Raw genomic sequence first — 15,669 nt, forward strand, 5'->3', positions numbered from 1 at the left:
AGGCGACAGCAACTAGCAGTCATGAGGCGACAGCAGCTAGCTGTCATGAAGCGACAGCAACTAGCCGTCATGAGGCGACAGCAACTAGCCGTCATGAGGCGACCGACAGCAGCTAGCCATCATGAGGTGACAGCAACTACTGTAGCCGTCATGAGATGACAGCAACTAGCCGTCATGAGGTGACAGCAAGTAGCCATCATGAGGCGACCGACAGCAGCTAGCAGTCATGAGGCAACAGCAATTAGCCGTCATGAGATGACAGCAGCTAGCCATGAGGCGACACAACTAGCCGTCATGAGGCGACAGCAGCTAGCCGTCATGAGGTGACAGCAACTAGCCGTCATGAGGCGACCGACAGCAGCTAGCCGTCATGAGATTACAGCAACTAGCCGTCATGAGTCGCCAGCAGCTAGCCATCATGTGGCGACAGCAACTTGCCGTCATGAGACGACCGACAGCAGCTAGCCATCATGAGGTGTCAGAAACTACTGTAGCCGTCATGAGATGACAGCAGCTAGCCATGAGGCGACAGCAACTAGCAGTCATGAGGCGACAGCAGCTAGCTGTCATGAAGCGACAGCAACTAGCCGTCATGAGGCGACAGCAACTAGCCGTCATGAGGCGACCGACAGCAGCTAGCCGTCATGAGGTGACAGCAACTACTGTAGCCGTCATGAGATGACAGCAACTAGCCGTCATGAGGTGACAGCAAGTAGCCGTCATGAGGTGACAGCAACTAGCCATCATGAGGCGACCGACAGCAGCTAGCAGTCATGAGGCAACAGCAATTAGCCGTCATGAGATGACAGCAGCTAGCCATGAGGCGACACAACTAGCCGTCATGAGGCGACAGCAGCTAGCCGTCATGAGGTGACAGCAACTAGCCGTCATGAGGCGACCGACAGCAGCTAGCCGTCATGAGGCGACAGCAAGTAGCCGTCATGAGGCGACAGCAGCTAGCCGTCATGAGGCGACCGACAACAGCTAGCCGTCATGAGGCGACAGCAGCTAGCCGTCATGAGGCGACCGACAGCAACTAGCAGTCATGAGGCGACAGCAGCTAGCTGTCATGAGCCGACAGCAACTAGCCGTCATGAGGCGTCCGACATCAGCTATCCGTCATGAGGCGACAGCAACTACTGTAGCCGTCATGAGATGACAGCAGCTAGCCATCATGAGGCGACAGCAAGTAGCCGTCATGAGGCGACCGACAGCAGCTAGCCGTCAGGAGGCAACAGCAATTAGCCGTCATGAGGCGACAGCAGCTAGCCGTCATGTGGCGACAGCAACTAGCCATCATGAGGCGACCGACAGCAGCTAGCCGTCTTGAGGTGACAGCAACTACTGTAGCCGTAATGAGATGACAGCAACTAGCCGTCATGAGGCGACAGCAGCTAGCCATCATGAGGTGACAGCAAGTAGCCGTCATGAGGCGACAGCAACTAGCCGTCATGAGGCGACCGACAGCAGCTAGCCGTCATGAGGCAACAGCAACTAGCTGTCATGAGGCGACAGCTGCTTGCCATCATGAGGAAACAGCAACTCGCACCCTGATGGAAAAATTCCTCTAATATTGCTCCTGTAATTCACAGCCAGGCTCAGTTTACAGAGTCCCTAGGGAGATCGTTTATGTATGGGACATATTTGGAATGATTTAGTGATAATAGCTTTGCTTACTGGCATGGAGAGCATTTGCTCTGGTGTCTGTGATGTGTGTCTGTCAGTCTGTTGGCCAGACAAAACATTTTCGCCATCGTCCTATATGTGTATTTACCACTTCTTAGAATATATTATTGCAGTTTTGCATTGATTTCCAGATTTCAGGACTGATATGGCATCAGCAAGAAAAATCATTATTCTACTGGTTTATAGCACATAACACTCATAATATGATATAGTACAGCGGTCCTCAAACTCAGTCCTGGGGACCACAAACATTTACTTTTTTGCCCTAGCACTACACAGCTGATTCCAACAACCAACTCATCATCAAGCTTTAATTATTTGAATCAGCAGTATAGAGCAAGGGTGAAAAACAAAATGTGCACTGGAGTTTGGAGAACGCTGACATAATATAATAACAACATGACAGACCTCTTAACGTCTGATGTAACGCTGACATAATATAATAACAACATGTCAGACCTCTTAACGTCTGATGTAAGCTGAACAACTACTGACTTTACACTGTCATCATGTGATTATTCATTTTAAGAGATCCCACTGTCGAAAGTCTCAGCTCAGATCCAAACCTTGAGGCCAAAGCCCTCTAATGCCATATGAAAGAAACTGTAGGCTAGCTAGGCTGGGTGGATAACTTGATGTTGTGGAACAGATGTATAGGCTTACAGTACGTTTAGACAGCTGTTGCCCTGTTGCCTATTCTCCCTTCTCCCGAGTCCCAACCAGGGCCTAGCTAGCTCTTTTTAGGAGCCCCATACTTCTCATGCTTTCCCTCTGGGGCAGTGATGGGCATAGGATCTGTAGTGTGTGCAGGCTTTTTTCCTCAGCCCAGCTTCAATAGATCTGATTCAATAATTATGGTCTTCATAATAGATGACTAGTTGAATCTTGAATGGCTCAACTTCCATTTTGAACCCTGAGTCAACTTCTTCACAAAAGCTAGTCTGAGACAGACATTCCCTTCTTTTCCCCAACTCTGACCACCATCATCACCCAAATAACTTTTCTTATCAGGGTGAGATCTGATCTGTGAACTGTAGGTCTGTCAACACAGCTGCAGTTGTTTCTGGTAGATCAAGCCAATTGTTTGTTGATAGTGTGTATACAAACCATCCAAATCATGTCAGACCTGAAAGACAATCCCATATCTATGACCAGGGTCTGGGAATAGGGATAAGGGCTATGGAGATGAGGGGTAGGGGGTTGATGGTTCCCTTCCCCCTATCATTCCTCCAGCCTGGATCACAGCAGCTGCTGTGTTGACAGGAAAGCTAATGTTAAAGAGTCAACATTATGCTTATTCTGGTCCACTGTAGACGATGGACAAAACAAATGAGACCTTGATTCAACCTCTTATTTGAGGTTGAATTAAGAAGGACCATGATTGATTAATTGATAGATTTTTAAAAATAATTTATAAATGAATGAGATCAGAGTTGAAACGAGGACAAGCGTTCACTGAAGTGCACTTCACATGACCTTACAGCATACTGTATCACCACTTCACATTACCTTACAGCATACTGTATCACCACTTCACATTACCTTACAGCATACTGTATCACCACCTCACATTACCTTACAGCATACTGTATCACCACTTCACATGACCTTACAGCATACTATATCACCACTTCACATTACCTTACAGCATACTATATCACCACTTCACATTACCTTACAGCATACTGTATCACCACTTCACATTACCTTACAGCATTCTGTATCACCACTTCACATTACCTTACAGCATACTATATCACCACTTCACATTACCTTACAGCATACTGTATCACCACTTCACATTACCTTACAGCATACTGTATCACCACTCCACATTACCTTACAGCATACTGTATCACCACTTCACATTACCTTACAGCATACTGTATCACCACTTCACATTACCTTACAGCATTCTGTATCACCACTTCACATTACCTTACAGCATACTATATCACCACTTCACATTACCTTACAGCATCACCACTTCACATTACCTTACAGCATACTGTATCACCACCTCACATTACCTTACAGCATACTGTATCACCACTTCACATTACCTTACAGCATCACCACTTCACATTACCTTACAGCATACTGTATCACCACTTCACATTACCTTACAGCATCACCACTTCACATTACCTTACAGCATACTGTATCACCACTTCACATTACCTTACAGCATACTGTATCACCACTTCACATTACCTTACAGCATACTGTATCACCACTTCACATTACCTTACAGCATACTGTATCACCACTTCACATTACCTTACAGCATACTGTATCACCACTTCACATTACCTTACAGCATCACCACTTCACATTACCTTACAGCATCACCACTTCACATTACCTTACAGCATACTGTTTCACCACTTCACATTACCTTACAGCATACTGTATCACCACTTCACATTACCTTACAGCATACTGTATCACCACTTCACATTACCTTACAGCATACTGTATCACCACTTCACATTACCTTACAGCATACTGTATCACCACTTCACATTACCTTACAGCATTCTGTTTCACCACTTCACAATACCTTACAGCATACTGTATCACCAAGCACAGAAGATGGGATAATCATTTTACTGAGATTTTTTACAAAAATACAAAGCATGTCTCTCTATACAAATAAATATAGCAAAACGAAGATACCAACGTACAGCATGTACAATCAATGCTTTAGGACTGTTTTCAAAAGACAGACATTTTTGAATAACTTATTTAGATATCTCCATGAACGGTTGGTTGCAAGGCATACATTCAAGGCTGTGTGTACAGATAGAGGTCAGAGGTCAGGCACTCCAGTGGGCTGAAATTATGTCATATTGCAATGTCCCACTCCTGTCTGTGTTCTTCAGATAGTACAAGCAGAGTTGCTTTGAGAGAATCAGGTGATATACTGACACAGATATGGCAGCTCTATGTGTGTGTGTGTGTGTGTGTGTGTATATTATGTTTAGGTCTCCTAGAATGCCCACCGCCTGCCCTCTCTCCTCCCATCTGAATGAGTAGTCTCCAGTCTCCTGGTCACTTCTGGGTTCATTTCCCCAGCAGATAATGTCTATGGTCTCTGCCGCCACAAGCTGACTCCAGAACACTTCTTCACTGAGTCTTTGACGTGTGTTTGTTCTGTTGTTGATAGTGTTTACGTTTTGAGAGCGCCCAGCGCCAGAGCGATGATGCGTGGCATGCTACGGTAGAAGGACCCGTTCTCCAAACCCACCAGGCTGTAAAAGGTCAGAGGTCGACCCCCCACCACCGCCTTGACCCGTGCCTCGTACAAACCCCGAACGTTAAGTGAGCTCAGGTCTACTAGCACCTGAGAGGAGAGGAGAGGAGAGGAGAGGAGAGGAGAGGAGAGGAGAGGAGAGGAGAGGAGAGGAGAGGAGAGAGAGAGAGAGAGAGAGAGAATGGAATGAAACAGTTATACAGTGGCACATCAATTGAAGGAAGAACAAGTGATAAAGTCTGAGTGGTTTGAGTTTACTTGTATTTGACATTATATACCAGGGTTTGGCTAAATTTAGAAGTTTGGAATTGGCTCGCATTCAACTCAGGAGTCTAAATTATACATTTGTTAATTGAATTGGACACCCCCACATTATGTACAATTAGAATTTGAGTTTGAGTGACATTAAATATGATTTAATTCAGTACATTTCAAATCAATTCCACTCAGTCATAGAACATGAGTGTTTCATTGAATCTGAGAGGTCACAATTCCAAATACCAAAGAATATCACTTTTCTCTGGAAACAACGTTCATATATTCTTTTAACCTTAGTGTATAGAATAGCCAATTATATTTCCACTAATGATTTGGCTTGTTTGGCTTCTTTTTGAAGGCCTCAGGGTCAACTTGAGGGTTAAACTAATGCATTCTAGGAAATGTAGCATTTTCCCTATATTGAACAAAAATGTAAGTGATTCATGAAATATAATAATATTTGCATCCAGGTTTTGTTTTGATCATTCATTTTAAGAGAGTTTGTCCTGAAAATCAATTGTTTCAACAATATAGTATGTGCACGTACAGTTGAAGTCAGAAGATCACATACACTTAGGTTGGAGTCATTAAAACTCGTTTTTCAACCACTCCACAAATGTCTTGTTAACAAACTATAGCTTTGGCAAGTCAGGTAGGACATCTACTTTGTGCATGACACAAGTACTTTTTCCAACAATTGTTTACAGACAGATTATTTCACTTATAATTCACTGTATCACAATTCCAGTGGGTCAGAAGTTTACATACACTAAATTGACTGTGCCTTTAAACAGCTTGGAAAATTCCAGAAAATGATGTCACAGCTTTAGAAGCTTCTGATACGCTAATTGACATAATTTGAACCAATTGGAAGTGTACCTGTGGATGTACCTGTGGATGCCTACCTTTAAACTCAGTGCCTTTTTGCTTGAACTTCAAGGGAAAATCAAAAGAAATCAGCCAAGACCTCAGGAAAAAAAATTGTAGACCTCCACAAGTCTGGTTCAATCTCTACATAATATGTCCGTTGTAAATAGACCCCGTAATACTGAAGTGTAACTCACTTCCTGGAAGTTCATGTGGAGGTTCTTGGTGGGGATGCCCAGGACCCACTTGTACGTGTCTCTGATTCCACTCACATGCTGGGTAGGCTCTGCTACTCCTGGACAAGCTGTCAAACATGCACATGCAAATGTACTGAAACCTGTTATTATGCTGCTAATATCCAGTACTACTGATGCTAACACACACGCATACATAGATTCTATGAATGGGGCTAGGAGTTTAAGACCTGGTGCTACAGAGACCTGGAGCTATAGGAGACCTGGAGCTACAGAGACCTGGAGCTATAGGAGACCTGGGGCTATGGGAGACCTAGCCAGGAAAAACTCCAAGCCTTATGTTTAGTCTCTCTCTATCTAGGGACCAGATTTGGTCCTAGTCATGTCACATGATCAGGAACAACTCAGGGTGCTAATAATGTGACATTGTTGATTAGAGGCTGTTCCATCTCACAATAACAAGACACATACAGTACAGAGACATACGATATATTATGACATATCACAGAGACATACGATATATTATGACATATCACAGAGACATACGATATATTGTGACATTATATTACAGAGACATACGATATATTACTTTTTACCTTAGTTTATTTGGTAAATATTTTCGTAACTCTTCTTGAATTTCACTGTTGGTTAAGGGCTTGTAAGTAAGCATTTCACGGTAAGGACAACACTTGCTGTATTTGGCGCATGTGACAAAGTTTGATTTGACACCTGTATTTGGGGAGTTTCTCCCATTCTTCTCTGCAGATCCTGTAAAGCTCTGTCAGGTTGGATGGGGAGCGTTGCACAGCTATTTTCAGGTCTCTCCAGAGATGTTAGATTGGGTTGAAGTCCGGGCTCTGGCTGGGCCACTCAAGGACATTCAGAGACTCGTCCTGAAGCCACTCCTGCATTGTCTTGGCTGTGTGCTTAGGGTCATTGTCCTCTTGGAGGGTGAACCTCTGCCCCAGTCTGAGGTCCTGAGCACTCTGGAGCAGGTTTTCATCAAGGATCTCACCTCCCTGAACAAGGCCTTTCTCCACCGATTGCTCAGTTTGGCTGGGCGGCCAGCTTTAGGAAGAGTCTTGATGATTTCAAACTTCTTCCAATTAAGAATGATGGGAGGCCACTGTGTTCTTGGGGACCTTCAATGCTTCAGAAATATATTGGTACAATTCTCCAGATCTGTGCCTCGACACAATCCTGTCTCGGAACTCTACGGACAGCTCATGGCTTGGTTGTTGCTACCTCATGGCTTGGTTGTTGCTCTGACATGCACTGTTGGACCTTCCATAGACAGGTGTGTGCCTTTCCAAATCATGTCCAATCAATTAACTGTACCGCAGGTGGACTCCAGACAAGTTATAGAAACATCACAAGTATGATCAATGGAAACAGGATACACCTGAGCTCAATTTCGAGTCTCAAAGCAAAGGGTTTAATTAATTATGTAAATAAAGTATCCATTTTTTATTTTTATATATTTGTAAAAATGTCTAAAAACCTGTTTTCGCTTTGTCATTATGGGGTATTACAGTGGCTTGCAAAAGTATTCACTCCCCTTGGCATTTTTCCTATTTTGTTGCCTTACAATCTGGAATTAAAATAGATTTTAAGAGCTCTTTGGCCTTCATGGTGCTGCTTGCTTGCTTGGTGGTGCCCCTTGCTTAGTAGTGTTACAGACTTTGGGGCCTTTCAGAACAAGTGTAATCTACTGAGATCATGTGACGCTTAGATTGCACACAGCTGGCCTTTATTTCTCTAATTATGTGACTTCTGAAAGTAATTGGTTGCACCAGATCTTATTTAAGGGCTTCATAGCAAAGGGGGTGAATACAGTGCCTTGCGAAAGTATTCGGCCCCCTTGAACTTTGCGACCTTTTGCCACATTTCAGGCTTCAAACATAAAGATATAAAACTGTATTTTTTTGTGAAGAATCAACAACAAGTGGGACACAATCATGAAGTGGAACGACATTTATTGGATATTTCAAACTTTTTTAACAAATCAAAAACTGAAAAATTGGACGTGCAAAATTATTCAGCCCCCTTAAGTTAATACTTTGTAGCGCCACCTTTTGCTGCGATTACAGCTGTAAGTCGCTTGGGGTATGTCTCTATCAGTTTTGCACATCGAGAGACTGACATTTTTTCCCATTCCTCCTTGCAAAACAGCTCGAGCTCAGTGAGGTTGGATGGAGAGCATTTGTGAACAGCAGTTTTCAGTTCTTTCCACAGATTCTCGATTGGATTCAGGTCTGGACTTTGACTTGGCCATTCTAACACCTGGATATGTTTATTTTTTAACCATTCCATTGTAGATTTTGCTTTATGTTTTGGATCATTGTCTTGTTGGAAGACAAATCTCCGTCCCAGTCTCAGGTCTTTTGCAGACTCCATCAGGTTTTCTTCCAGAATGGTCCTGTATTTGGCTCCATCCATCTTCCCATCAATTTTAACCATCTTCCCTGTCCCTGCTGAAGAAAAGCAGGCCCAAACCATGATGCTGCCACCACCATGTTTGACAGTGGGGATGGTGTGTTCAGCTGTGTTGCTTTTACGCCAAACATAACGTTTTGCATTGTTGCCAAAAAGTTCAATTTTGGTTTCATCTGACCAGAGCACCTTCTTCCACATGTTTGGTGTGTCTCCCAGGTGGCTTGTGGCAAACTTTAAACGACAGTTTTTATGGATATCTTTAAGAAATGGCTTTCTTCTTGCCACTCTTCCATAAAGGCCAGATTTGTGGAATATACGACTGATTGTTGTCCTATGGACAGAGTCTCCCACCTCAGCTGTAGATCTCTGCAGTTCATCCAGAGTGATCATGGGCCTCTTGGCTGCATCTCTGATCAGTCTTCTCCTTGTATGAGCTGTAAGTTTAGAGGGACGGCCAGGTCTTGGTAGATTTGCAGTGGTCTGATACTCCTTCCATTTCAATATTATCGCTTGCACAGTGCTCCTTGGGATGTTTAAAGCTTGGGAAATCTTTTTGTATCCAAATCCGGCTTTAAACTTCTTCACAACAGTATCTCGGACCTGCCTGGTGTGTTCCTTGTTCTTCATGATGCTCTCTGCGCTTTTTTTTTATTTTTATGGATTTATAATCATCTATAATTTGGCGGTCATTTTGGACCAGGAACACAGAATTAATTAACATGAAAAAAACACAACAGGAGGGTTGTTTAGAATAAGGCTGTAACGAAACAAAATGTAACTTTCCGAATGCACTGTACAGACCTTAGTGTGATACGTACCGTTAACCCTAGGTATCTGCCTCTTGTGGAGACTCCTGCGTCTCTTGTGGTTGAGGGAAACCCGGAGGGAGGGAGAACCAGGAAGTAGAGTTTGTCTGGAGTCAGAGGTTGTTGCTATGGGAGACTTTGTGCTGCTGACAGTGGACAGAGACGGGAATTGACGCTGTAACGTTGTGTGTTCTGTCACAGCTTTGTCCAGCCAATCAGAAGGGTCTACTGAGCTGACTGATGCTGGATCAGAAAACGTCTCCACTTCAAAAGACGTCACATTCATTTCTACATCTTCTGTCGTCATTTCATTCTGTGTCCCGAATTTACGGATTTCACTGATAAGGGCTGTGAAGAGAGATTCTGGAGATTCCGGAGGGGGGAATGAGGTGGGTGACTCTCTGGTGGGAAAAGCAGGAATGTGGGGGGAGTCTTGCTGTAAGGGGGCTGTATCCAGGTGCAGGATTGGAGGAGTGAGTCTGGAGCCCAGTTTGGAGCGTAAGGCCCAGATCATGGTCTGGTACTTCCCCTCCAAATGACGGAGAGAGCGGTACTCTGCCTGGAAATGACATCAGAAACATGGTTAAAAACTGGTATAGTAAAGCACAGACTAACATGTATGCTACAGTATAGCATAGTACAACAGTAAAACAAACTATAATGTTACTATAGCTACTGAATATACAGTAAAATCATACAACACGGGGTCCTAAAAGTAGTGTTGCTATAGCTACTGAATATACAGTAAAATAGTACAACACACAGTCCTATAAGTAGTGTTGCTATAGCTACTGAATATACAGTAAAATAGTACAACACGGGGTCCTATAAGTAGTGTTGCTATAGCTACTGAATATACAGTAAAATAGTACAACACGGGGTCCTATAAGTAGTGTTGCTATAGCTACTGAATATACAGTAAAATAGTACAACAGTAAAACAAACTATAATGTTACTATAGCTACTGAATATACAGTAAAATAGTACAACACGGGGTCCTAAAAGTAGTGTTGCTATAGCTACTGAATATACAGTAAAATAGTACAACAGTAAAACAAACTATAATGTTGCTATAGCTACTGAATATACAGTAAAATAGTACAACACGGGGTCCTATAAGTAGTGTTGCTATAGCTACTGAATACACAGTAAAATAGTACAACACACAGTCCTATAAGTAGTGTTGCTATAGCTACTGAATATACAGTAAAATAGTACAACAGTAAAACAAACTATAATGTTACTATAGCTACTGAATATACAGTAAAATAGTACAACAGTAAAACAAACTATAATGTTACTTTAGCTACTGAATATACAGTAAAATAGTACAACACACAGTCCTATAAGTAGTGTTGCTATAGCTACTGAATATACAGTAAAATAGTACAACTCAGGGTCCTATAAGTAGTGTTGCTATAGCTACTGAATATACAGTAAAATAGTACAACACACAGTCCTATAAGTAGTGTTGAATATACAGTAAAATAGTACAACAGTAAAACAAACTATAATGTTACTATAGCTACTGAATATACAGTAAAATAGTACAACACGGGGTCCTATAAGTAGTGTTGCTATAGCTACTGAATATACAGTAAAATAGTACAACTCAGGGTCCTCATGGGAGACGATCATTACTGTAGCAGACAGACAAAGTGACCCTGGCAAACCTTTTAAAGTGTGAAAGAAGAGTTGAGTTCACTATAGTCTACCTGGAGGAAAAGTCTCCCTTCTTGGCTCAGTGGTTTGGAGTCGTGTGTCTGTCCATCTGTCTGTCCTGCTGTCTGTCCATGTGTCTGCGTGTCCAGCTCCTCAGCAATGCCCCTGAGGCAGTTCTCCCAGTCGGCCACCAGGGGGCCAACCTTCTGGAACAGCCCAGGACCCGTCTCCACTGGCCCTGACCGGACAGTACCCCCTACCTGTTCTTTAACAAATAATACCCCAGTAACACACATGCAGCCATGGGACACACACTTCTGTATTTATAATAATAACAACAATAATACTTCATAATAATACTACTACTGATGATAATAATAATAATTCTAATAAATACAGAATAATAATAATAATAAATGCATATTAATAATAATAAATATAATTAATAAATGTGATTCTTATCTATACAGAGGGGTAAAGTATGAGTGTTTTTGACATGGTGTTGAGGAGGAATGGGGGTGGGAGTAGCAGAGGTGGTGGGGGGGGTTACAGTACTAGGATAGTAAGTAGTAGGGTGGTAGGGTAGTAGTAGTCGGGTGTGTGGTGGGGGATAAGACAAATGTAGGAGAGTAACAGAGCCAGGGTGGGGAGGGATAGATGGTACGAGGAGGTTAGAAGGGGCGCAGTAGTGGGGAGCCGGTGCCATACCTGTTCCCCGTGGATTCTCCCTCCTCTCCCTTTCCTTGGCGTTCAGGGCTGAGCTGTAGATGTGTTCGACCAGCTGAGGCAGGGTTTGGGTGAAGAAGGTCAGGTCTACCTTGTCTTTAATGTATCTGCTCTCTGGAGAAGGTTCAGCAGGGTCTGCAGGAACGAATGCAGCTCTGAGGAGGAGAGAGGACAAATGAAAGATACCTGATTAAGGTCCAGAGAAAGACATATTTTGAGTAATCTGCAGATAATTAGCTCATTATAATACCCAATATCCATCTGCGTCACAACAATATTATCATCATTACATATTGCTGCATACAATACAGCGATTGTATCATTAATTGTATCATTTTTATTCACTCCACATAGGGCAGTCGAGAGTTCATGGTCCTCATACTAACTTCAGGTTTCTTCATGAATGTCACAGTAAAACAGAAAAATATCTGTGAGTGTTACGGCTCAAACACTTACGGCACTTCTTGAAGCGGCTGAGACACTTCTCCTCGGCCAGAAGGCTGCAGGCAGCAGTCCCCTGGCTGGGGGGGCAGGACTGGGCGTAGAAGCGACACAGAGAGCTGAACTCTGACTTCTGCTGCTCCTCCGACAGCTCCGACGTCTTCAGCAGCTCAGGACATGTCGGCTCCCAAGGGACACTAGGTAAACCAAGAAGAAGGGATAGTGGATATTAGAATGCTGATTAGGCAAAACAGTAGAGAAACTGGATTTTCTATCTCTGTTTTTATTTGGTTGAGTACAATATCAACTAAAAATATATATATATCACAGGATAGAAATGTTCCAGATGTATAGCCAGACAACCAGAGCTAATGTTTACTACATAAGAAAGTAATATGTCTATGCCGATCTCTTGTGACAAGTCTATGGCTATCGGTGTTACTGTTAATGTGACGCACTCAGTATCTCAGCCAGTATCCAGTCGGAGAAGGCACTGACCCGTGTGTAGACCCCAGGCTTGCCCTTCTCTCCACAGCCGTCTCCCCAGGACGTGATGCCCTGCAGCTGAAAGCGACCTGACACGTGGTCCTGGTAGATCAGAGGGCCTCCAGAATCCCCCTACAGGACACACATAGTATTCAAGCTATGAAGTACTAGTCTACTGTACCTAGTGTAACTCATCACAGTATAACTCATCACAGTATTACTCATCACAGTGTAACTCATCACAATGTAACTCATCACAATGTAACTCATCACAGTCTAACTCATCACAGTGTAACTCATCACAATGTAACTCATCACAATGTAACTCATCACAGTCTAACTCATCACAGTGTAACTCATCACAATGTAACTCATCACAGTCTAACTCATCACAGTGTAACTCATCACAGTCTAACTCATCACAGTGTAACTCATCACAATGTAACTCATCACAGTCTAACTCATCACAGTCTAACTCATCACAGTCTAACTCATCACAGTCTAACTCATCACAGTCTAACTCATCACAGTGTATCTCATCACAATGTAACTCATCACAGTGTAACTCATCACAGTCTAACTCATCACAGTCTAACTCATCACAGTCTAACTCATCACAGTGTAACTCATCACAATGTAACTCATCACAGTCTAACTCATCACAGTGTAACTCATCACAATGTAACTCATCACAGTCTAACTCATCACAGTCTAACTCATCACAGTATAACTCACAGTGTAACTTCACAGGAGCACAGAACTGGATTACCTCTAAAGCATGATACACTTCAAGACATTTGTGTAGCTTTAGTCAGAAGGTGTCACACCCTGATCTGTTTCACCTGTGCTTGTCTCCACCCCCTCCAGGTGTCTCCCATCTTCCCCATTATCCCCTGGGTATTTAAACCTGTGTTTTCTGTCTGTCTGTGCCAGTTTGTCTTGTATGTTCCAAGTGAACCAGTGTTGTTTTCCCGTGCGCCTGCCTTTTCTATTCTCTTTTGCTAGTCCTCCCGGTTTTGACCCTTGCCTGTTTCTGGACTCTGTACCCGCCTGCCTGACCATTATGCCTGCCCTGACTTCCAGCCTGCCTGCCACACTGTACCTCCTGGGCTCTGAACTGGTTTTGACCTTTTGCCTGTCCATGACCAATCTCTTGCCTACCCCTTTTGGATGATTAATAAATATCAAAGACTCAAACCATCTGCCTCCTGTGTCTGCATCTGGGTCTCGCCTTGTGCCCTTATAGTACGAACTGGCCATGACAGACCCAGCAGACTTGGACCAGCTCTGTCATGCTGTCTCCCTGCAGGGAGCCACCATTAGGAGACATGAGGAGCTACTGCTGGACCTTTTGGAAGGGCTTCGTTCCCTGATGGAACGTCACGACCAAGGGTCCAAGGCTATTATGGAGCCAATCAGTGAGTTAGCTCGTAGGCAGCCTGCACCTCTGAGACCTCAACAACCACCCAGTAACCTGTCTACTATCAGTGGTGGGTTTGTACAGCCTACCCCGGCTCCCCGAGAACTCCGCTTACCACCTCCGGGGCGATATTCTGGGGATCCTGGAACCTGTCAGGGTTTTCTTTCTCAATGCTCCCTTATTTTTGAGCTACAGCCATCTTCGTTCCCTTCGGACCTGTCAAAGATAGCGTATATTATTACGCTAATGTCGTGAAGGGCGCTCTCCTGAGCTACGGCAGTTTGGGAGCAACAATCCTCCATTTGTCGTCATCTGGAAGATATCATGGCAGGGGTGAGGAAGGTGCTCAATTCTCCGGTATGCGGGAGAGAGGCGGCCCAAAAACGACTTGAGTTACGTCAAAACTCCCGTAGTGTGGCAGACTACGCAGTAGATTTTCACACGTTGGCCGCAGAGAGTGTCTGGAATCCGGAGTCCCTATTCAATACTTTCCTTTACGGACTCTCTCGGATTTCACTGCTGTCCCCACAGAGTACCATGACCTCCTGGAGGTCTTCAACAAGGTACGGGATACTTCTCTTCCCCCGCATCGTCCCTACGATTGTGCCTTTGACCTTCTCCGAGGCACCACACCGCCTCGTGGTTGGCTATATTCCCTATCCGGCCCTGAGACCATGGCCATGGAGTATATTGAGGACTCTCTGGCTGCTGGAGGCATCTGTCCATCTGCATCTGCTGCCGGCGCAGGGTTTTTCTTTGTAGAAAATAAAGACAAGACCCTGCATCCGTGCATTGACTACCGGGGCCTTAATGACATAACGATCCAGAATCGTTACCCCACTACCACTCCTCTTCTCGGCTTTCAAACCTCTCCAAGCTGGACCTTAGGAATGCCTACCACCTGGTTCGGATACGTGAAGGGGATGAGTGGAAGATTGCCTTCAAAACTGCCAGTGGACATTGTGAGTACCTGGTCATGCCATTTGGACTCACCAACGCCCCCACGATCTTCCAGGCCTTGGTAAACAATGTGCTCCGGGACATGTTAAACCATTTCATGTTCGTCTACCTCAACAACATCCTGTTTTTCCCCCCCGTTCTGCCCAAGAACACATCCTCCATTTTCGACAAGTCGTTCAGCGCCTCCTGGAGAACCAGGAGAGAGAGAGAGAGCGGGTGGGAAAGAGAGAGATAGAGATAGTGAGAGAGGGTGAGAAAGAGAGAGAAAGAGGAGTTAATTATGCAGAACTTTTACTGTGAAGGAAAACATTAAGAGATTCTAAAATAAACTCCTTTTCTGTTTGACTATCAGTACCAACAACCAGTACAAAAGGACCCACACATGCACACGCACACACATACTTACCCAGCAAAGCAGTGAGCAGCAGTCACCACCCAGGAGCGGTCCACCAGCACCCCTCCACACATCAG

At 44.1% G+C, this 15,669-nt stretch overlaps 1 protein-coding gene across 1 annotated transcript; it reads right to left on the minus strand.

The window, feature by feature from the left end:
• Positions 1-4,858: 4,858 nt before the first annotated feature.
• Positions 4,859-14,828, minus strand: LOC110531008 (uncharacterized). The gene is made up of 8 exons (XM_036986425.2): positions 14,775-14,828; positions 12,787-12,950; positions 12,348-12,529; positions 11,874-12,026; positions 11,219-11,430; positions 9,516-10,074; positions 6,265-6,371; positions 4,859-5,032 (listed from the first exon to the last, which is right to left on the minus strand). The coding sequence occupies exons 1-8, from the start codon at positions 14,826-14,828 to the stop codon at positions 4,859-4,861; spliced, it is 1,605 nt and encodes a 534-aa protein (XP_036842320.2).
• Positions 14,829-15,669: the final 841 nt, after the last annotated feature.

The sequence above is a fragment of the Oncorhynchus mykiss genome, chromosome 8, assembly GCF_057628025.1.
Source record: "Oncorhynchus mykiss isolate SJ-2025 chromosome 8, ASM5762802v1, whole genome shotgun sequence".
Lineage (NCBI taxonomy): Eukaryota > Metazoa > Chordata > Actinopteri > Salmoniformes > Salmonidae > Oncorhynchus > Oncorhynchus mykiss.